We start from the raw sequence: 22,227 nt of genomic DNA on the forward strand, positions 1-22,227 counted from the left end.
ACGCTGAAACAAACATTTAGAATGGTAATTAAACATATAAATACTAAAAAGAATTATAGATCTAGATTATAATCGATTTTAACAAAAATTATTTATTTAAAGCTCATTATTATTTATTATTTACTATAAAAGTTAGTATTGAAAAAGAGAAAAAAATATATAAAAATAATGATTTTCCTCCCATTTTCGATAAAAAGATATTAATTAAAAATTATTTTAATATATTTTTGTCAACTCTAGAGAATATATATATATATATATATATATATATATATATATATATATATATTTATTCTCTAGAGTTGACAAAAAAAAAATATATATATATATAGCGAATGTGATTAGAAAAAAAATCAATTACGAAAATAATCGATAATGCATAATTATATCAACATTACGTATTGAAGTATTGATAACATCGGGTCTGGTAATGAAGTGATGAACTTTGCAAATGGTTATTGTGACCTTTCGAAATCTACAAAGTTTTATCTTTCCATATATAATCAATGTATAAAATAACATGTATGTTTCTCTTGTGGCTCACAGGCGTTCACGCACGCACGCACGCATGCACAAACCGATGAAAATAAAGTTTACCCAGGGGTCTTCAAAAATGAAAATGTCCATACCGGACATCATTTATTATTATTACCTAAGATCTGATATAATCGTGCGCTAGTTTCCTTTATTCGGTACGGTTGCTCGTTATCTAGGCGATAGTCAAGTATGATACACGTTACATTCAAAATTATCGTTCTAGTTATATTGACAGCAGACTAATCTAAAGTGACATCCTTCTTATGACTTCTTCCTCTCCTTTCCCCTCGTATATAAAACGGTGTATACATGAATAAATTTGTCGGTCACGGCCGCCTCATATAATTTATGTAACTCGCAGTGAACTCTCCTTATTATCAAAAATTAATTAATTTAACTTACAAATTTTCGAACGCTGAAAAGTCAATTTATAAATTTTATTCATCATTTAGAGTGAGGGAGCACTCCTTAATTAAAAAGTATAAAAATTGCTTTAATTTTCATAAAAATTTCTATCCTTTTGAGCGCCTTTTACATATTTTTTGGAGAACAATATGTAAATTTGTTATTTTTTATTTCAAAAACAATTTTGTCTTGAGGTAAAGTGGCTAGCAAAATTGATTCTTTCAAGTTTACATATCATTTTCTTAAGTAAAATTTCCTCAACATACAATTGCAGATAAAGATTTGTTATCTTATAGTCGTAAGAGATTAACACATATGTATTTAATTATTTTATAATAATTCATTTCTCAATTCCGGACAATGAAGAGTCCATCGATTTCCAGTTGCACTCACATGCGCAATAAGCAGAACAATTAATGAAAAAAAAAAACAAATAATTCTTTTCACCGATATCCGCGAATTAAAAAAATTCTTGATAGCTGAATCGAAAGAGAGAGATAGATAATAAAAATGGAGATAGAGTGCGATAATGAGAGAAGATGATTTAACTTACATCAAACAAAGTAACGCATTATAGTTACATTTTTGTCCTACATCGTGTTATATGATACAAAATAGTCGAATTAAATGATTTTAGTAGACGCGGATTAAAAAAAAATTAAGATATATCACATGTATACAGATGTATACACGTGATATTCAGTGTATTTCTGTAAAATTAACATAGTAAGAATACCGATAGGTAATCATAATGATGGCATCCTATTAACGAAACGGCTCGTTTCTTTTCCACATCGTTCGTACGCAACATTTTTTTTTTACATAATAATAAACAAATTACTAAAATGTTTCTCGAGGGATGAATAACGTTAAAGCCCACGTGTCGTCGTGTTCATACGATAATGTGTTATAGATTAGCTTAAAAAATTGGAAATTTGTCCAAGGGTCTTTAATCTTCCTTATGTTTTACGAGAGGCCATTTAATCCTAATTTACATTTCATCGCTCAGAGCAGGTAACGATATCCACAATACTCAGTATCCGGGTATCGCTTTTACAATCGTTACGCTTAATCGTACGATATAAAGAACAGATAATTTATTAGGAACGTGTTTTATTATCAAAAATCACTACGATCGTCGTTATACTGTCCACAGATATCTTATAAATTAATCCAGCGAGGCGTGACAAATTAATTTGCATATAACATGACCTCTTTCGTTCGTACATGATGAATGCTCAAATTATTAATTATCAAATCAATCGAATCGGATAAATTGCTACTAAGATAAAAATAGTACGACACTTTAGCGGAATGAAAATATATAAATTGGACATATGTTATCGTTAGTTTGCATAAATATAAAATTACAATATGCGCAAAAAAAAACACAGCTGACGTTTTCAAGCCTTTAAAAGTTTCGTGCTGGAAAAAGGGTCGAATGCTTGAAGGGATTTCGGGGATATCTTTGTGTAAGAGGTATTCTTCTGGGAACGCTAGTTTTCCGTTATCGGACAAATAAAAAATTCGTTTTTCATAAAATCTCATCACCCCGAAACCTCGACCCTTAAAAATAAGAATGCAAAAATTACAGTCGAACCGCGATTTTGCTCGTTTATGTTTGAAGATTCTTACAATTACATACGGACACGATAATAGCGATAAAATAATGGAAAAAGATATTTTCAGAATCTCTATACGTAGAGAGATATTTTTCTCTCTTGTTTTACAAACGTACGTACAGTAAAATCGCAAAGTCTCGCCGAAACCAGAGTATACATACGCGTGGTATTAAGGAAGACGCTTCCAGACGATTTTGATTCAAACGGAAGCTTTAAGTTCTTTGCCTATGAAATATTATCTCGGAATACGCGGAATTGATGCGGGAGGATACATCACCAAAAGTCGTTTCTTTTCGATTGCTTTAACTAAATTATTTGGCAATTATAATTAGTAATTTGGCGCATTAGAAATGGATTATTGGAAAAATTGATCTTGCATTTATAAAAAATATATTTACATGATGTGACTGTATGGAAAAGTAAAATAATAAATCTGGGAACAGCGCGATCCGTATCTCCTGCAGCAATTCTCGACAAACTATTTAGAATTACTAACAATTCATAATTATACTCGTACACTTCGCTCTGGCATTATTCGATTTTTACAATTCTTCTCGGTTAGTTTCTTTTTGACATAGATATAAGTATAAAAGTATTTTCGGAAAAGGGCTCGCGCTTACGTTAACGCAAAGTATTCGCTCGTGAATAACTCTAGGAGTATATTTGTCTCAAGTTTTGACGAAGACGCTTATTAAGCCGTGTGCTACTGTAAATTTGACCATCGGATCACAGTTTTGATAGAGATAGTGAGGTAATCAAAATAGAGACTTTTCCCAAAAATACGATTTTATGTGAAATATTAATTGAAAACGTGTCAGATTGCACGAGGCGATAATTTATATTGTCGCTATCGATTGCTATGACACCCCACTTTTATTAGTCTTTTATATCTTCCTTTATCAGTCGATTTTAGCCTTCTTATTCAATTTTCGAAATATTTTGTAATGGTAGAGCATTTTTATATACTCTTATTATGTCTATCTGTGGATTGATATAGACATAATTATATTCAAAGATGATTGATCATAGTCAAAAGTTTTTGACTCCATAGCGCAATAAAAGTATATGAAACAAATTCTATATTTGAATAAGTAATTAACGTGTTATATGTATGTGTGTGTACAATGTTGCAGATATATGTATATTCTTGTACGCGAGAAGGAAAGTTTTCAAAATTTGTTTAAAAGCAACAAGAGGAACAAAGATATAAAAGATTTCTCTTCATTTATATATACAAAATAAAATAAGTAGTTAGATATCTACGATATCAAATTGTTCAATTAACTGTTACATATAAATAACAGAAAATCACGAAAATTTGAGATATTTGAAAAGTAATCTCTGTAATAAATTGAACGACTTAACGTCTATTATAAGATGACATTGTAGATATTTCCCTTTATCTTACAAGACAATACAAAGACGATTGGTAATTGTGAAATGTATAAAAGCTGCTTCAATGTGACCCTCTCTCGATATATATATGTTATTATAAATCATTCGCAAAAAAGTAAGTACGCAACGAACGAACAAAAAGTTTTCGAATTTTAATAACAAATACGAATATTTGTTATTAAAGTTTCGAGAAATCCAAAATGGATAAATTTCATTTGACATGCAGGTTTTTTTGAAACTTTTTTGCTATTCGTTCGTTTATCACTGTACATTTTTTTATATATTGTATAAAGAAATTCAACAATTGTAACAATACTGTTTACACGTGAAATGATTGCGTTTACTCTAGCGAATATACAGAATAATGAAGAGTGATGTTCCTGTTTTAATAAAATTATTTAGGATGAGTTCTCTCTATCAATAAATGTTAAGAAAAAAAAAAAAAAAGGAAAATTGTCATGATTTTTTGCAAAACAATTCAAGAAAAATCTAAAAGATAGTCTTTATTTTTGTAGGTCGATATTTTATCAAAATATAAAGATTCTTCTAACGGAAAATTTTTCTTTTTTTCATAACATAGAAAGAGAAAATAAAATATGCCGTTCCGTAGCAAATCTTACAATACTGCATTATGTGCTGACTATGATTCATATTTTCAACTTATTATTAGGTGATAATTTAATCTGTGACTCACCAGTTTTTTGAGCGCATATATCATTACACTTTCTCTCTAGTCTTCGATTGTATTACTACAGCTTATCTCACATACATTATAATATAATTATTTGCCGTTTTTCCTGCACTGTGAAAAAACTGCAAATGAAGATGTAACATAGAATGCTGATAAATTAATTGCTGGCTCATAAGTCACGGCTTAAATACAGCTCTATTCTAATTCCAATAAACCGAAAACAAAAATAGGAAATTCAGCGTATAAAGTTTCTAATCTAATCGAAAAAATACTGTAACAGGTATTATGATCATATAAAAGTAAAATTATGTAATTGCGTACCTTTATTTTACAAGTTAATTAGTAAAACAGAGAAATATTCCCAATTCCGAATTCCGTATAAAACTCGAGCAGCGAGTTTGTTAATAATCACATAGACTTATAGTGGCATGTTTCATAATACTTTGCGAAAATGTAATAAATGTGGTCTTGTATAAAAAGAATTATTTTTCGGGAAATCTTCAAGCCGGTTGTGTTTATTTCCTTCACGATGCGTTATAAAATCTTTTCTAAAATTATACAAAAGGGGGATAATGCGCCCCCCCCCCCTCCCGATAATAAACTTGGTGACGAGTTTACAAATAACGAGTTGCAAATAAAGATGCAACAATAATTAAATGACAATAAAAAAAGCAATGCTCGCGAAACAATTGTAAGAAGAATCATCTATCGATGCTCTCGAGAGGGTATTCAAATAACAGCTTTGAAATCGATATATCGTGACTTGTGTACTTTATAGCACGCAAGTCACCAATCATGAATGTATGGAGCTATCAATGTACAATCTATTCGTTTGGTGATCCTTGATACTTAAAAGTAGCGACAGTGCGGGATCGCTTTAACAAGTGGGGATATAAAAATTAATGTATATCTATATATTTATATATTTATATGTATAAGTAATATCCTAGCTCAGCTATTTGTCGTTACAAACTAGTAACTATTCATCAACTAATATATTCATATAGTTCGCGGCCTCTTAAAATTATAAAACGGATTAGTCTGCCCGTCGATATTCACTATTATTATTGCAGCTTCAGCAAGTTATATAGGTATGCCGCTCTTTCGCCGCTGTTATCGTGGTCGTTGTTATCATCATCTCGGTAATGCGATGCTTTCTGATCCCGAATGACTGGACGGAAGAGGGCTCGCACAGATCGCGATGTCGTTCCGTTCCACGCTATCGGCAGTTAAGCGCCATTGAAAATTCTCTGTTCATATATCCATATTCTGGCGTTCATACTCATCAGATAAATAATTTTTGCAATCAAAATTGAATAAATATTTCACAATACTAAAATCTTTAAATATAATTTTAAGCATTGAAGTGACGCACGAATGATTTATCCTCACATTGGTATCGTGTGAAAATTGGAAGGGCCGAGGTTTGGGCATTGTACGGGCAATCATTTTTTTCCTTTCATTTAAAATTATATTTTTAATTTACTGAAAAAAAACTTAATATCTTATACTTGCGCTTCTTATCGCCGAAATACACGCCGCTGCAATTGTCTGTTATTACAATCATTCTAAAGTACATTTTGTCGTCGATCTAATCGCAAAATTTGTCAAAACTATTGCACAATGCCATTTACGGAGTTATGAAATGTTGGCAAAATATCTAGCAATTTTGTTTTTAAGGACAAATCAACGATTATTACATATAAGAAAGAATGATACGATTATATAATTACATTTCCCGTTTCATTTTTAAAAAACTAATATATATGAGATACACTGCGCGATACGATTCAATTATTCTTCCACCTTTTCGAAAGACAAAATATAAAGGTAGACGTATTTTTCTATTACTTCACAAAGAGACTTCGTTGATCTTGGCGGTTGGGGAATCGTCCGATTATATTACGAGCCGAACTCTTCCGAGGACACGTTCCACGAAATTTTTCACTCGCGCAATGTCGCAGAGTCTTTCTGTCCATTTTTTCCTTTTTTTTTGAAATTTTTATCCATATCTATATCCGAACTACTGATAGCCACCAAATATTCTTTCATAGAGTTCAAGTCATCGCACACGAGAAAAAAAAGAGACGCACTGCTCGGTCACTCATGTTGGACTCACCTGATTCTTTTAGGATACAGTCCTCAATATTATACATTCATAGATTTCGCTTTTTTTCAAGATTAATATCCGTTTAAAAAAAAAGATTAGAAAAGTTAACCTCTTTACCAGCTTCTGAAAGGTATTCTCTAGCTGAATCATTTAGGCTCTGGGAAGGCCACCTGACACTTGTAGACTTCGTCGAGCATCACTTGACCTTGCCCTTGGCTGACAGTGACAGGAGTGGTCGCGTTCACAACCACGACTTGGCCTTGTTGCGCCTGCTGCGGCTGTTGCTGCTGTTGCGGCTGTTGTTGTTGACTACTTGCGTTGGTTTGCTGTGCGTTAGCCGGATTATTAGCGTTCTGATTTCGCGCCGTCTGACCGTACTTTTCATGAATTGCACGGTGACGCTTGAGCGCGAAACGATCGGAAAAACCGATCTCGCATATATCACACCTGAGAGAACAAAATATTTAATTTCTTGTGCAATCAAAAATACAAACAAAATACTTCAATAATCCAAATTCCGAACACGAGATTACCTGTGTGGCTTTTCGCCGGTATGAACTTTTGCGTGATTCTTGAGGTGCGTGGCTTGATTGAAAGCGGAACCGCAAATGTTACACCTATACGGCTTTTCGCCAGTGTGGATCCTTCTATGATTCCAGAGCGTCGAGTGTCTGGCGAATGTTTTCTCGCAAACCTCACATTGATACGGTCGTTCGCCGGAATGAATTCGCTCATGATTCTTCAAATGTGGACTTTGCGAAAATTGCATACCGCAAACGCTGCATTTGAACGGTTTCTCACCAGTATGAACTCGTCCGTGATTTTTTAAATAGGCAGCTGGCGGAAAAAAGAAGCACGATAACAATTTTCATCATAAAATAAGCTTATATAAGCTGATTAGTCATTATATGTAAAAACGAGTATACCTCATTATCATTTGCGGTTTACACAATTCTTTATTTACTTACCCTTTGCAAATGCTAAACCACAAACTTCACATTTAAATGGCTTGTCTCCCGAGTGAAGTCTCTTGTGGGACCAAAGTGAAGAATATCGAGAAAATGTACCATCACAAACGTTACAGTGAAATGGTTTCTCCGCCTGATTCTGACTGTTTTGTTTGCCACCTGAAATTGAAAATATAGACAAGACTTTAGTTTTCCTCAAAGGGCCAGTTCTACAAAAAAGTGATAAGCTCGAAGTTCATTTATGAAAAAACTATCAGTCTACGCGATGCAAATTTGTTTATGGTACTAGTATTTACTTTTTCTATACATTCAAAAAAGGGATAATGTATACATATGGAATATGAAATCACAAAATGAAATAATTAAATGTAACAATTGTGTAAAATTCAATCATGCAGGCTATCGTAAAAGTTAGTGCTCTATAAGAAAATCTAGATACCACAAGAGAGCGATATGAAACTCTGTGGCTTTGTTTCTATCACGTGTTTATGAAAAATGATTTCTAATGGGCCATGTCGCGAAAGAATTGAAAAAATCGTAAATGGCTGAACGGAAATTTGTCAGTATAGCTTATCTTCTATATAGAAAACGTTACAATGTAAGATAAATTTATAAAACTGTCCCTTAGGGGATTTTATTCTGTTCTATCGCCCTTAAATTTAGATGTCAACAGTTCTACTAAAAAAGAAAAGAAAAAATAAATAAATAAAAAAAAAAGATCACAACCAGTTTGAAATCTGTCATAACAATATATTAAATAAAGACATATTAAAAAATAATAAAATAAAAAGAAGAAAAAGAATAATAGAATAATATATTTTCCATCTACAAAAATATACATGCAAGCAAAAATAATATTAAAGAAAAATAAGTAACATCAGACTCAATGTTTAGAAAATATCAATTTAGATTCTCATCGGTATATATTTTTTTGATATATTTATTGAAAATGCTCAAAAGTTTTCATTTTGAGTAGTTTTAATAAATATGTCTAGTAAAAAAGTTTTTTGATTGATTTAATTTAAATTAATATTTTTAAATTCTAGTTTGAAAGTCGGTGAATTTGTATAATCTATATTAAATAATTTCAATATATTTCTTTCAATGTAATTCAATATTTTTCTATATAAATCATAAAGATATCGGCGCGCTGTTGATTCAAATAGCAAGAAATCTGTGCAAATACTGAATATATCGCGGAGAATTAATTTGAATTATCACTATCCAAGAAAGACAATATTACTGAAATATTAATCAAAACAGATTCCATACTCTGTATGTTGACGATAATTATGTCCGACTTACTTCCTATGACGATACGGCCTGTAGCCTTGCAGCCGCCACACTTTGCGAGGGAACTGATTCCGGAATCTAGTTTTTCGTCGTGTTTACCTACCATACATCATCCGATGTACGATCATGATAATAATGAAACGTATGGATGGGAAAGGATGACCAAGAATCTGAATAAGATGTTGCTGATACATATATAATAGCGCGCCTGCGTATCGTTTATGACGATATGCTTGTATTAATATGAAAACTTGAATCTAAGATCAAGAATTTAAAGGAAAAATAACGCCGCATTTTATCAGCAACATCTTCGGCCTACCAGCGGTATCAAGTGGCATCCAATCAACAATTAAAAGTTAGCAGCACTGATACTTACCAATAAAAATAATCCCGGTGCCATTGCACTTGTGACACTTGGTGACACTGGTAACACCCCTCCGTTTCACAGGATGATGACCAGGTTTAATAGCTACACAAACAAATGCATATCTCTATTTTTATGTTGAATAAATTTCGCATATCCGACGATAGGTGATATCGCAATGGCAACAATTTGCATTACAACGAAAGCAAAGTCCACGAATAATTGTATTCTAGGTATGGTATGGATTAATACATTATATTTGTAATGATAACATTTTTAGTAATAATTTTTGTGTAAAATAATATCGATTAAATCCTTTACCGTTACATTGCCATTGAAATCAATGATATCACCGTGAGACAAATATACTAACTACGATTGAAAATAATTGCTTGGCATACTCTTTTTAACTTTAGTTGGATGATGTTCGCATGGGTCCTCACTGCCACAATCTTCACAGATTTGCACCTTAGGTTTTTGATGCATGTTTGTTTTGTGACTTTTTAATTCTCCCGGTAATGCAAAACACGCTCCACAAGTGTCACAAGTGTATGGTCTTTCTGGCGTGGTGGCGACAGTTACTGTTGTCGGTCCTTGTACTACAATCTGCTGTGGCTGTTGAGGCAGATTACTGTTGGGTGTCGCGTTGTGAATCCGTTTGTGATGTTGCAGCAGGCTCACATGGCCAAAGACCAGTCCGCAAATGTCACACTTGAAGGTCGCATTGGTGGCAGCGGCAATGCTCATCTGATTCAGTAATGTGTTATAACCAACAGGTTGCACATCGAAACGATAACAACCCTTGTCGTCGGCGATTGCACTGATTGTGCTCACCGCGTTTGTTTGAACCTTCTGCAGCATGTTGACATTGTAGTAGAAAGAGGAAGGGAACTCGGAAGTGGCGGACTGCTGTTGCTGCTGAGACTTGTCCTCCTTCTTGTCAGTGACATACATCTGCTGAGACTGCTGCTGCTGCGACTGTTGACCCTGCGCAGCAGCTTGCTGTTGCTGGATCTGTTGTGGGTCAAACATTGCTGCTTGCTGCTGTAGAAAAAAAAAAAAAATCATTTAAAACAATTAGTTGAATAGAGAAAAAAGCAAGTTTATTTCTCTATTATATAGTTTTTATTCATTGGGGAGATTAACGACGAACAAACCTGTCTCTGATCTCCGTAACTCGAATTGCTCTGCTCTGTCTGAGTAAAACTGTTAGTCTGCTCCGTTTGAGTAAACATGGAACACTTCAACGGCTGCTCGATCGGTTGACTCTGTTGGTTTAGAAAATCTCGTTATACGATATTTTAATATCAAAGATACAATAAAGAGAATAAGAGAAATTGTATGATATTAAGTTCATATTTGCAATATCTCAAACACGAGTCTCAAATGCAAATCACATATTTATAAAAATCGAATTAAACTAGTACTTGATGATTGTTCGCAAACATACACGCTTCCTCGCTTGTCATTAATTTGCCTTGCACGCGACGCATACCTGCTGTATTTGATCAGGACGGGTTGTGTTCAACCACACCACGTTGTTGCCATTTGATTCTAGGGCCATTGATGTATTGCCTTTGACCCTGCACAATCAATAGGCAGTCATTGTAAAAACTATCGGCTCGAAAAGCGAGAACGTGCAAGGTATGCGAAAAGCAACAAGGAAGATTCTACCCTAAGCGAGGACGAACCCCCTGATCAAAGCCACGTCGAGAGAAAGAAAAGACGCGGCTTTGACGCGATGGACCCAGCAGGAAAATGCGATGCGAAAAAGACGAAAGGGAGAAGAATAAATCGAGTAGCGAACATCCGCGCGTTCTCGTTTCGACGCGCGCGAAAACGTATTACTAATCCGACATACTGATAAACATACTCACGTGTGATAGTCCGACGAGCCGCGGGGTTAAAAGTCCGGCTGCCGAATGGTAACCGATGATCCTCTAGTTGCCATGACGGGGATGATGCAAAATGCCGCGCGGTGGCTTACCCCGAGGACGATCTCGCGTAGGATCTCGAGTTGTGTACGCTCGACTCGCGTTCAACATCTACGGAGGAAGAGAACCGAGTACACAGAGGGGAGTGGGGGAAGTAGTGGGTGTTCTTCCCCTCGTGTTGTGCCGCGCGCGCGACACTCTCTCGTCGTTGCGGAGGACAGCTCGGTCGGTCCACGCGAGAAATCAATGGCGTTCGGCAAGCCTTTTCGACAGACGCTTCCTCCCGGCGTTAGATCCCGGCGTTGGACCGCGTCATCCAAAATCGTGGTCCGCGTCTGAATCGCTCGTTTCCAACTCCCGCTTAGCTACCTGGCTTGGGTTGGCTTGGCTTGGCTTGGCTTGGCTTGGCTGGTTAAGCCTGGCCGTTCTCGCAACGCTTCGGCACGCGGTCGGAGCGCGCGCGAATAATCACCTCGTCGTAATCACACGCTTGTCAACCAGCAGTGTTGGCCCGCGCAAATCATGGTCGGCTGCGTAGAGCGGCGCGGTGGCGGTTGCGGCGACTGTAGGTACGAAGCGCGCGGCCGCCGCCGCTCCTCTTCGTCGTGTACGTCGTTTTCTCTCTGTCGCTCCCCTTTCACCCTCTGTCCCGCTTCCTCTCTCGCGCGTTCGCTCTCTGTCCGTTTCGCCGATGGCGGGTATAAAACTGCCGAGCGCGATGTTATACGCAACTGGACACGACTCGCGGCTTTTATCCGTAGCACGGTCTAGGCCGGAGCACGATATGACTTACCGTGCGTGCGATACGTTAACGAATGTTAGCGGTGGCCATTACACGCGCGACGAGGACAACAATGGGCGACACGGAATCACGGAAAGCGCGCTGTCCCTGTCTTCCCTCCTCCCCCTTCCCGCCACTCCCTCCGACGCTACCTCTTTCCGAAGGGTTTGCGAGCGCCTACCGTTAACGCAGCCGTTGCTCCCGCCAAGGTCGCTGTTGCGGCGGCGACGCTCGTAATACAGTACAGCCGAAGGAAATAAAGGCCGGTAGAAAGACGCTCCGTGATCGCAAAGGTTTCGATGGCGATTGGCCAATCAGTGCGCGCGTCACTACGTCGATGCGACGACCAATCGGCGCGCGGTAACGCACGCGTCGATTGGTCGCCGTCGTTAAAGGCCTACGTTCACGGAGAGTCTATCTTCAGATCTATTTCTTTCTCAGCGCTGTATGGGCGCGTTCCACTTGACCATCGCAACGCTTACTGTTTCATTTCATCCTTGTTGTTCATCGAAAGTTAAACAAAAACAGATGATGCTCGTGAGCGTTGCGAATCGTTAAATGGAACGCGCCCTATGTTACGCTCCTTACCTATCTCACGTACATGAAAGAAGACTAAGGAGAGTTATCTACCCTAGGCTATATGTTCCAAAACGTACTCTCCGAGGAAGATTTACACCGTTTTGAAACTTAGCCCTAGATTGGAAATGGTCACGAAAAATGTTCCGTATGTGGCTAGGTTTGTCAAATGGAGTAATTGGACCAATTCGTCGCCATCTTGAGTATTCGTACATATGTAGTATTATGTTTAGTTGTATTAGTGATCAGTAAGTGTGTTGGATGACACATTATACTTACTAATTACTACACAACTAAACCTAACGCTATACGAATATTCAAGATGGCGACAAAATAGTCCAAATTATTCCATTTGGCCAACCTGGCCACATAGGGAACATTCTTCGTGACCAACTTTTTTCCTTTCTACACTATCGTGATAACTCTCCTTACTCTTCTTCCATGCTCACGTAGAATGAAATTTGGAGTGTACATTCGGAATTTTTGGAAGGAAAGAGAGAGGCAGAAGGATGAGAAGAAAATACAAAATTTGTAATTCTAAGAGGAACACGAATCTCTTTTATCTTTGCAAAACTTGTTCATCCCGCGCGAAGCATTGCTCTTTATTACAGGTTTGCTCTTTCTATACTTTCTACATTTACGACTTCATCTCTTTCTGTTCAAAGAGTATGAAAATGTACGCTCTCAAACTTTGTTTTGGTAAATTTTTAATGTTTTGATAAATCAGCTGGTCATATACAATATAAGCTTATTTTTTTGTAATTCCTTTCAAGTCTTTTTATTATATTTTATATTAATGGCTATATTCGATTAAACACAAGAAACAAAGATTTTTTTATTTGAATTAGTCAATCAAGCGCTTTTAATCTTAGCGCTTATAACACTAACAATAAGTTGAACGATTCAACAATAGATGGAGCCAATATTCGCTAATTAATATTGATTTAAATCGTTTCCTCTTTTATACTTTCTCATATTATGATCTTCTTTTTGCATATAGGTAATCTTGTATATCTTTATTGAAATCCAATATATTTTCATTATTGTTATGTTCTTCTTTTATATATATATATATATATATATATATATATATATATATATATATATGTATGTATATATATATATATATATAAAAGAATTGGTATAAAGATTATTATTTTTTATATACAAGTAATCTTTCTTATATATTTCTATATATAACTTTTTGATATTGATTTTCATTATTGCTATTTCGGCCATTATTGCACATTATTATTATTAATGTAGTTATATATGTATAATATTTATTCTACTCATTTATCTTAATCTTTTTTACTTTCCTTTTTCTAAATAAGTAAGCTAATAAAATATATTCTAGATTTATATTCTGTGAATATAAATTTTTTTTTTTGTATTTATTTCTATTTTCAATTTTTTTATTTGTTAAATATATTTTTCATAGTACTTATTTTAATTATTTTTTTTCATTTTTACAAAAATTTCATTATTCTCGTTCCTTTAAATAAATTATTATAATGATCAATAGAAAATTTTCGTTTATTTAATTTCAACGGGTTAAAAAGGTTAAATACACATAAATGGAAGTAAATAAATAAAATTTTTTAAAACAGAAATGAAAGGAATAATATATCCTAGAAAATCTTGTAATATATAATATCTTTTTCTTGTAATCAGACTAAAAGTCATAATCAAGAAAAAAAATTATATTTAATCTCAAACTTTATGACGCCGTTTTTGAAGTTTTTAAGGTATAACCGATTTATGTGTCACGAAACTTGCGTTATTTTTATCACAAAGGCGACACTTTATTTTTTCTCTTTTTGCCGATGTTAAAATGATTTCGGAAGCGGTTATTTCAGGCATGCTTTTTACGTTTATCTTTTGTTTCTTAAATCTCAGGGAAAGTAAAATACAATACAAATTCCGAAAGTTAAGATATACTTATTTAAATATATATCATAAATTTAGCGCGCGATTGCCCTTTTTTTGGATTCTGATAAATATATATTGGATAAATATAGTTAATCGGCGTTGAAAAAAATGCATTTATAAATAAACGTTCTGATCATCGCTTTCGCGTCGCATATTTTTTGAATCACTCGTTATTTCGGGTCTCAACCCTTTGTGCTCGTATGTCGCCAAGTCGAAAAGAAGTCAGAGATTATTTTTATTCTAGTCAAATTTTTATTAAAAAATCTACGAAATGTCTACAGAGACGTAATAGAAGAATCGTATTCTTTGCAAATAGAAAGAATCGTATATTTAGAGAAAAAAAATTGCGCCATCATAAAATTATTCTCATAAAATTTTATAAAACAAATTATTCTACACATCTAATAATCATGCATCGTCACGAGCCTGCAAAAACATTAGAACGTGAAAGCAATAACATATATGTTTTTTCCAGAAATATAAAGCAGAAAAAGAGAGAGTATGTTACGTCCTATATAGCATAAAACATTGCAGCAACATTGCGGCAATATTACTACACATCTGTCTGACTATAGTTTCGCATTTTCACTGCGAAATAAATGAAGCGGTGATACGCATCGAGTGTGCATATATTTTTCATACTTGCCGATGGTAGGCATTCAAAGTGCAAAGTTACCCGTAACAAATACACGCATTTATCTTTGTTCTCGTTCGAGTCTTCGATATTAAAAAAGTTCGTGTTCGATTTTTTTTATTCATTTTTTATTTACTTCTATATATCCTAATTTCTTTTCCACGTGATAAATTAAAATAATTTTGCACATTGTAGTTCACATCTATTACTATAAAATACAAATATCGCTAACTATGAATGTCCGTTTATTACTAAAGATGATTATAGTAATATAGAGTGTTCATTTCTCTTATTGTTAGTTTGTATTATTTTTCAATGACAAATTTCTCTTGAAAGTTTTATGCGACCTAACTACATATACTAAAAATATAGCAAAATATTTCTTTTGACAAATTTATTTCCTTTCTCGAGAAATGTCGGAGATAAAAGGTGAAACGGCAGCGAAAAATCAGCGCGTATTCTCGATAAAATTTTATAAAGTGATAAAAAAAGCATCATCTCTTACGAAAAAGTGACTTTCCGTCATACAAAAGTTTCTGGATATGTAACAAGGAATATAAATTCATCAATTCTATTTTAAAATGCCATATAAGGAAGCAGATAAAAAGATATATGTTTATTTAATTTAAAATGTGTTAGCAGAGTTTTATGATAAACTAATTTTAGAGTCTTATAATAAACTAATTTTTTAGCTTCGCGATCAGAAATTAAAGTGAGGCATTCTATGAATATCAATTTTACGTTTCGAGGATTTTAATGGACTTGGAAACACACGGAAAAATGCAAAATGCATTCACCGAATCCGCTTTTTTTTTTTTTCATTCGGACAGCCGCGTTTGTTATTACGGTTGAACTCGATAAAAGATATGTCAGTTTTATCGCAAAAGCCAGTTTGATATTCATTTGTAACGTCTTAAACACACACGAATGTTCGACGACAGATGTATGTAACGAATGAATTAATATACTCCTTATATTCTTCAAGACGCAATTATTTTTTTCTCTTCAATTAACGTCATTTACTAGACTTGAGAAAATACAAAAGCGCCTTTTTATTTCGCTTTTCGTGTGAATCATTTATTTCTAAAAATAAATTTTCATCGTTAGCTTTTTCTCTGAAATGACATTGATCGTCGTAAATCACTCGATGAGTCACTTTTTCTGGTCCGATTTTCGTCTCGATTCTTCGAGACACACGTCCTCAAAGTTGTATTGCTGGCAAGCATTCGTGTTAATCTTCCGGTGACTATTTCCACGAATATAAATGATGGCAGCTCGATTGCGATTATGACTCGTTTCGAAGGTTGTTTCGTACATTGTGTGATATTACGGGCAAGATCCGCTAATTTTATTACTCGGACAAAAAGATACAGCAACCAATTGACTGTAAATCTACATACGAATTTAAGGCAGTCAATTTTTCCAAAAATTAAATACACGAAAATTGTATATCTTGAAGTTATATATTTTGTGAATTTTTTTACCGTTCAACTATTGTCTTGAAATTTAATAAAAAATTTATTTTAGCTTATTATTTTTTCAATATCTTTATAACTTTGATATATATATTCAGTAGATATATTAAATAATATATAACTATATATATATAACTATTAAACTAAATATATATAACTATAAAAAATATTTGAAAATATTTGATATTTTTTTAAATATAAAAATAATGTAAATTTACAGAAGAATTTATAACTGCGGCAAAAGATAAAAATGATATGAAATGATATGAAAAGTCGATTGTTTGATAAAGCATTAGATAATATCTTGTTCTTCCATCGTATCAAGTTTGCACAATTTTATAATAATTAGTGTTATTAGTAATAATTGTAGATTGATTATTTCTGCATTAATTCCGGCTATTATACTCTCGCCCATTTTTTTATTTTTTTTTGTATTATTTATTCTTTTTTAATTTTAATTTTTTATATTATTTATATATTTTTTATATTATTTATTTTTTTCAAAAACAAAAAGATAATATTTTTCTACGCGTAAAAATTCCATACGATCGGGAAATGCTTTTTAATTACGTTGAATAAATATACGAAGAGGTAAGGTTGATGTATTGTTTGCGTTCAATTAAAATGCTAACTGCACACCAAAAAAAAACGAAGGAATATTTCCTTGTGTCCTGGCAAAATATCATAGAAATGCTCATATTGTACAAGAATCATTCAGACAAAAAGCTAACTGAGATCGATATAATGGTGTGCGAGTAGAATGATAAAATGTATTCCCTTTCGTACTCTCAGCTTCTATACAGAAGTATTCGTCAATCCTTTCCTTTGCGAAAGGATTCGATCAACCCCGCAAATTCTACTAATTAATTTAATACTTACGCATCTACAGCAGCAAGGAACTTTATATATATATATATATATATATATATATATATATATATATATATATATATATAATACCAAATTATATTAAAGTACTCGTACACATTTAATGTTTTTGTACACATTAATTTTTTTAATATTACCGTAAGAGAGTTATAATCTACTTACAAAAATATTAATTAATTAATAGAATAACTAAATATAGTTGGGAATTCGAGAAAACTTTGTAGTACATTATTTTTGAACTTTATATATATATATATATATATATATATATATATATATGCAGTTAATACGGCCCTGCGGTCGTAGCGTCGGTTTCAAAGCGACCCGAGTTCCGGCTCCTCAGTCAGCGTCGCGACGCTGCCGTCGAAGGAGATGTTAAACGTTAGCACCTGTAGGCAGCATCCGCTCTTACCGGAAACAAAAATTAAAATATATAATTACTGCGTCTTATAGTAATTTCCGATTCGATCAAAGTTTGAACGAATTAAGCCAAAAAAATTGTACGACGACGAACTACGGATTAATCTAGAATGCATTGTGAAGAGATCTTAAAGAATAATGGCATCGTAGAGACTTAGATATAAGAAAGTGTGTCAAGAGAACGATTTCAGAAACTTCGGAGAGTCTTGAACGCAACCGATATCAGGATGACACGCGTTATTAAACCGTCATTGCATCATTTCCGGATCACGGAACTCGCTGGGATGATAGAATAATTGAAGACATTCAACCTGTTTTTTTTTTTCGCGTAGGTGGTCCTTTTCTTTCAAATGCTGTGGAAAAGGATACCGCGAAGGAAGAGAGAATATTTTATTCGCCCTTCGATCGACGTTAAATTACTAACGAAGGCGTGGATTGCCGAAGGAAATCGAAAAAGATATGCATTGAGCAAATGGGAAGGGACATCTTCGTCGAAGCAAATATCACGACGAGAGCATCCCTTAGTAATTTTCTCCCGTTCCTCGTGAATGACTCTATTACGCGAAGGGAAAAGAATGACTGTTTTGATGTAGTCTTATTTGAAAAGTGAAGAGAGAATATTATTAAATGTAAGGGCAAAAATATATGTAATAAAATATACTATAAAATAAAATAATGTAATTTCAAATAAATGAAATTAAATATAAGAATAAATATTATGGGACAGCAAGCATGTTGATAGTGTACGTAAATTTTTATGTGAAAATTCTGTAAAACGTATTTAAATATGTGAAAGTAATCGCGAGAAAAGTGCATTTATCTGTTTAGTGAAAAAGTGATATGATCAATCTAACACAATTTTCTGCAGCAGACGATAACTTGATAAAAAATACTATTTCGAAGAATCAGTTTTGAGCGAAAAGATAAAAAAGAAAAATAGAAAAGACAGCATTAACTTGTATTGTAGAAAAGAAACTGAGTTTATATGTTCGCCGCTGGTTGGCGAAAATAATATAAATCGATAGCAACAGTCGATTGGTTCCTAAAGGGGTGAAAGATCGCTTTCACGGACGCAATATCTTTTATGACAGTTGTATCGATAGGGGTCAAATGTGAGATTTTATATATTTGATCCGCCACCTTCTTTATGAATTAAAATTATAAATCACGACATGATAAATCAGATTATCACGCATTTGTCTTTGCACTATTACGCTTGATTAATCGTGTATAATTATTTTGCTTGTATAAACAATAATTTTTTCTATAAAACACTTTTATGTTATGCATAGAGGAAAAAATTGTTTAGAAGTGCATATATCTCTCGCACATATCTCGATCTGTAATGATAACTTAAAATCGGAAATAAATTTTTATAATTTAACAGATTACTAATTTCGATTAAATATCGATGAAACTTTGAACGTTTAAAAATTATATTAAATTAATAGATGACATTTTATTTTTCATAATAAAAATGTAAATATTCATATGAGTTTGTTTTGAACATTGAAATGTATATTGAACGTTATTAGTAATTGAAAAATGTCAGAGAGGATTTTCTATGTGACAATATTTATCTTATATAACATTTCATTACCGACACGTTCTATAATGTGGTATCGCACATATTATCGTTTATGTTATTCAATGCTTGAAACGTTTGAATTTTAAATGTCAAAGTATTGATATAGAATATCGCTTTAATCGTAATCACGTAGTGTGTTTTCGCTTTACATATATTTCTCTACATCACGTGTATTATATACTTTTTCAAATGAGATATATAACAATATAATTATGAAGTACGGTTGTGCAATCGTAGAATGTAATCTCCCATCATCCGTTACGTCGAGTGGTTTGCGCATACTCATACTATTTATTGCTAGAATCCCATCTGGGGTCGTCGACCTTAGTGTCGTGTCGGCCGAATAATTTTAGATAGAAACAGGATTCGGATTACAGGAGAGTGTGCAAATTCGAGATCATAAGGAAAATACCTGGCGCGGTCAAGATCAATGAATACCTACAATTGGCACACTTCTTCATGATCATCGTTCGCGCGTTGATTAACTTGAAATTAAATTTTTTTTTTTTTTTTTTTTTTTTTTGCGAATATCGGATTATTAGAAGAGATATTTCTCGAATATACCTGCAATAATATTCTCTTTGAATATTTAAATTTGTATCTTTTTGAATATTTAATTTAATATTTTTTGGAGAAAACTTAAAAAAATTTATTCTTTTAAAATATTTCAATTAATATTTTCTTAAAATATATATGTACGTGTAAAATTATAATATTAGATTTTTATTATAATATTAAGTTCTTTTTTCAATTTAAAGAATATGCTTTTATAAAGTAGAAACTCTGCGAGTATCACTGTTAATATCTCGAAAATAAAGAGCAAGAGAGAGAGAGAGAGAGAGAGAGAGAGAGAGAGAGAGAGAGATAATTACATGGCCTCTTTATGAGATAAATCTTTCTTATAGAATTCCGCTCTAAAAGCTTGCCAACATTCTTCCGGCTATTTATACATGCGCTCAAATAAAATTCATAGACATGTGAAATAGCGAACGGGACAAAAAGGGAGCAAAGTGACACGAGTCACGTTAATACGTCTGATAAATTTATACGCGGAGCAAGTAGTGTAATCGCGCGTTTCATGAGTAACCTGGCATAAACACTTCAAGATCCTTATCTACTCGCGTAGATCGCATACGATATACAGAAAGTCGAGCCACGGCACATATTCGTGTTCCTTTCAGACGGCGAAGATAAAATCGAGGATCGAACTTGAATGCAACCGGGGAAGATCGATACATTCCTCGGATATTCATCCTTCGAAAATGTCGAACGACTATTTCTCCCCGTGACAGATTCCCTCTCGATCTCGAGGGTGATTATAGATGGAGAGGATTATTCGGTAGAAAATCATCGCAAATTGAAACGCGTAGGCACATTTAAGTGTTTAAGTGTTTAAATGTTTCGCTCGCACGCCGGAAGCTAAAAATCACAGAGCACCGCGAATCCACTGCAAAGATGTCGAGCTCGCCGAGAGTACGAAAAATACCGCCAAAGCCAAAGATCATACTACCGATTCCGGGACAATACTATCCGCAGACAGCGACCGGTATGGGCTATGTGCCGACGCCGTACGGACAAACGCCGATACCCATGACCCCGGTTTCCGGTCAACCGCAGGTGATCTACGCTAATCGGGCCAGTGAATTCGTCTTCACTCAATTCAAGGGGATCAAGGATCTGACCAAGTCTGGACTCAGCGTGGGAGAGAAGAGTGCCTTTTGGCTTTATGAGAAGGTAACAATCGAAAGAAAGAGATATCCCTTTTTTATATATTATTAATGTTGAATATAATTAATGTGGAGATTTCTTAAAGAATTATCAAGAGAAGACACAATTAGCATTGATCTTAGTATCATTCGTAATGTGATATGTATATGTGATATGTATATAAACAATATATTATATATATATATATAATTTTTTTTTTAAATTGTGTTAATGCCCTGATAATAAACGTTTTGTGCAGGTCAGTTCTTGGAGCAAAAGATGGTTCACACATATTTTTTTATTCGTTATTGTGCTTCTATACAGCATCGCTGGAGCGATGATCTTCGTAACGGTTGAGGGCACGAACGAGGAATCTGGTCGTTTCAATATCCGGAAAAGGAGGTAAGCTAGAATAAAAATAAAAATAGAATGAAATGCATAATCCCAACAACATAAACAAAAATATAATAATTAATACACGACATTGTTTTTAATGAAAGGTCCTGAATATCGATAAAATTAATGTTGATCATGAGTCAGTAAAAAGTTTTCAAGATTTTCATGGACCATTACGCGAGTTTTATTATTTACTTCTTTATTAAAATATAATTATAGGACGCATATTTAATTACGCCAAAAAAGAGTGCAATCGTATTAAAAGAGATCGTTGAAAATTCTGTAAAAATGTAGGACAATTAAACGGGTCAAGCGTAAATTTTTTGCAATACAAAAAATATTAGAGAGGGCTATTTAATTCAACATTGTGAGCCTTTAGAATTTTATTATTACAAAAAAGTATCATTCCACACGTGCTAACGATACATTGGGCGATTTTCTGCGCCGTAATATCCGGCAGTTAACCGTGTGCGGGAATTTTAATCTGATCTTGATTGATCACGTAACATAC

At 33.7% G+C, this 22,227-nt stretch overlaps 1 protein-coding gene across 4 annotated transcripts; it reads right to left on the reverse strand.

The window, feature by feature from the left end:
• Positions 1-409: 409 nt before the first annotated feature.
• LOC138934572 (transcription factor Clamp) lies at positions 410-12,220 on the reverse strand. Of its 4 annotated transcripts, none has more exons than XM_070298485.1 (9): positions 11,263-12,220; positions 10,881-10,968; positions 10,543-10,653; positions 9,787-10,426; positions 9,398-9,490; positions 9,034-9,120; positions 7,729-7,887; positions 7,294-7,597; positions 410-7,207 (listed from the first exon to the last, which is right to left on the reverse strand). In XM_070298485.1, the coding sequence occupies exons 2-9, from the start codon at positions 10,947-10,949 to the stop codon at positions 6,907-6,909; spliced, it is 1,764 nt and encodes a 587-aa protein (XP_070154586.1). In that variant the 5' UTR covers positions 10,950-10,968; positions 11,263-12,220; the 3' UTR covers positions 410-6,906. The 4 variants fall into 4 exon arrangements, with proteins under 4 accessions (XP_070154586.1, XP_070154585.1, XP_070154588.1 ...); XM_070298484.1 differs by having other exon boundaries at positions 9,787-10,429; XM_070298487.1 differs by lacking the exon at positions 10,881-10,968 and having other exon boundaries at positions 9,787-10,429.
• Positions 12,221-22,227: the final 10,007 nt, after the last annotated feature.

The sequence above is a fragment of the Polyergus mexicanus genome, unplaced genomic scaffold, assembly GCF_030449975.1.
Source record: "Polyergus mexicanus isolate NDT 795.1 unplaced genomic scaffold, iyPolMexi1.0 SCAF_7, whole genome shotgun sequence".
NCBI classification, from domain to species: domain Eukaryota; kingdom Metazoa; phylum Arthropoda; class Insecta; order Hymenoptera; family Formicidae; genus Polyergus; species Polyergus mexicanus.

Excerpts from the sequence above, each read along its gene's own strand:
- LOC138934572 (XM_070298484.1), bottom strand. The coding sequence starts at position 10,949 with ATGGCCCTAGAATCAAATGGCAACAACGTGGTGTGGTTGAACACAACC. Across the intron at positions 9,121-9,397 it reads CACCGGGATTATTTTTATTG|GTAAACACGACGAAAAACTA; the intron begins GTAAGTATCAGT and ends GATGTATGGTAG. Across the intron at positions 7,888-9,033 it reads AGGCCGTATCGTCATAGGAA|GTGGCAAACAAAACAGTCAG; the intron begins GTAAGTCGGACA and ends TTTCAATTTCAG.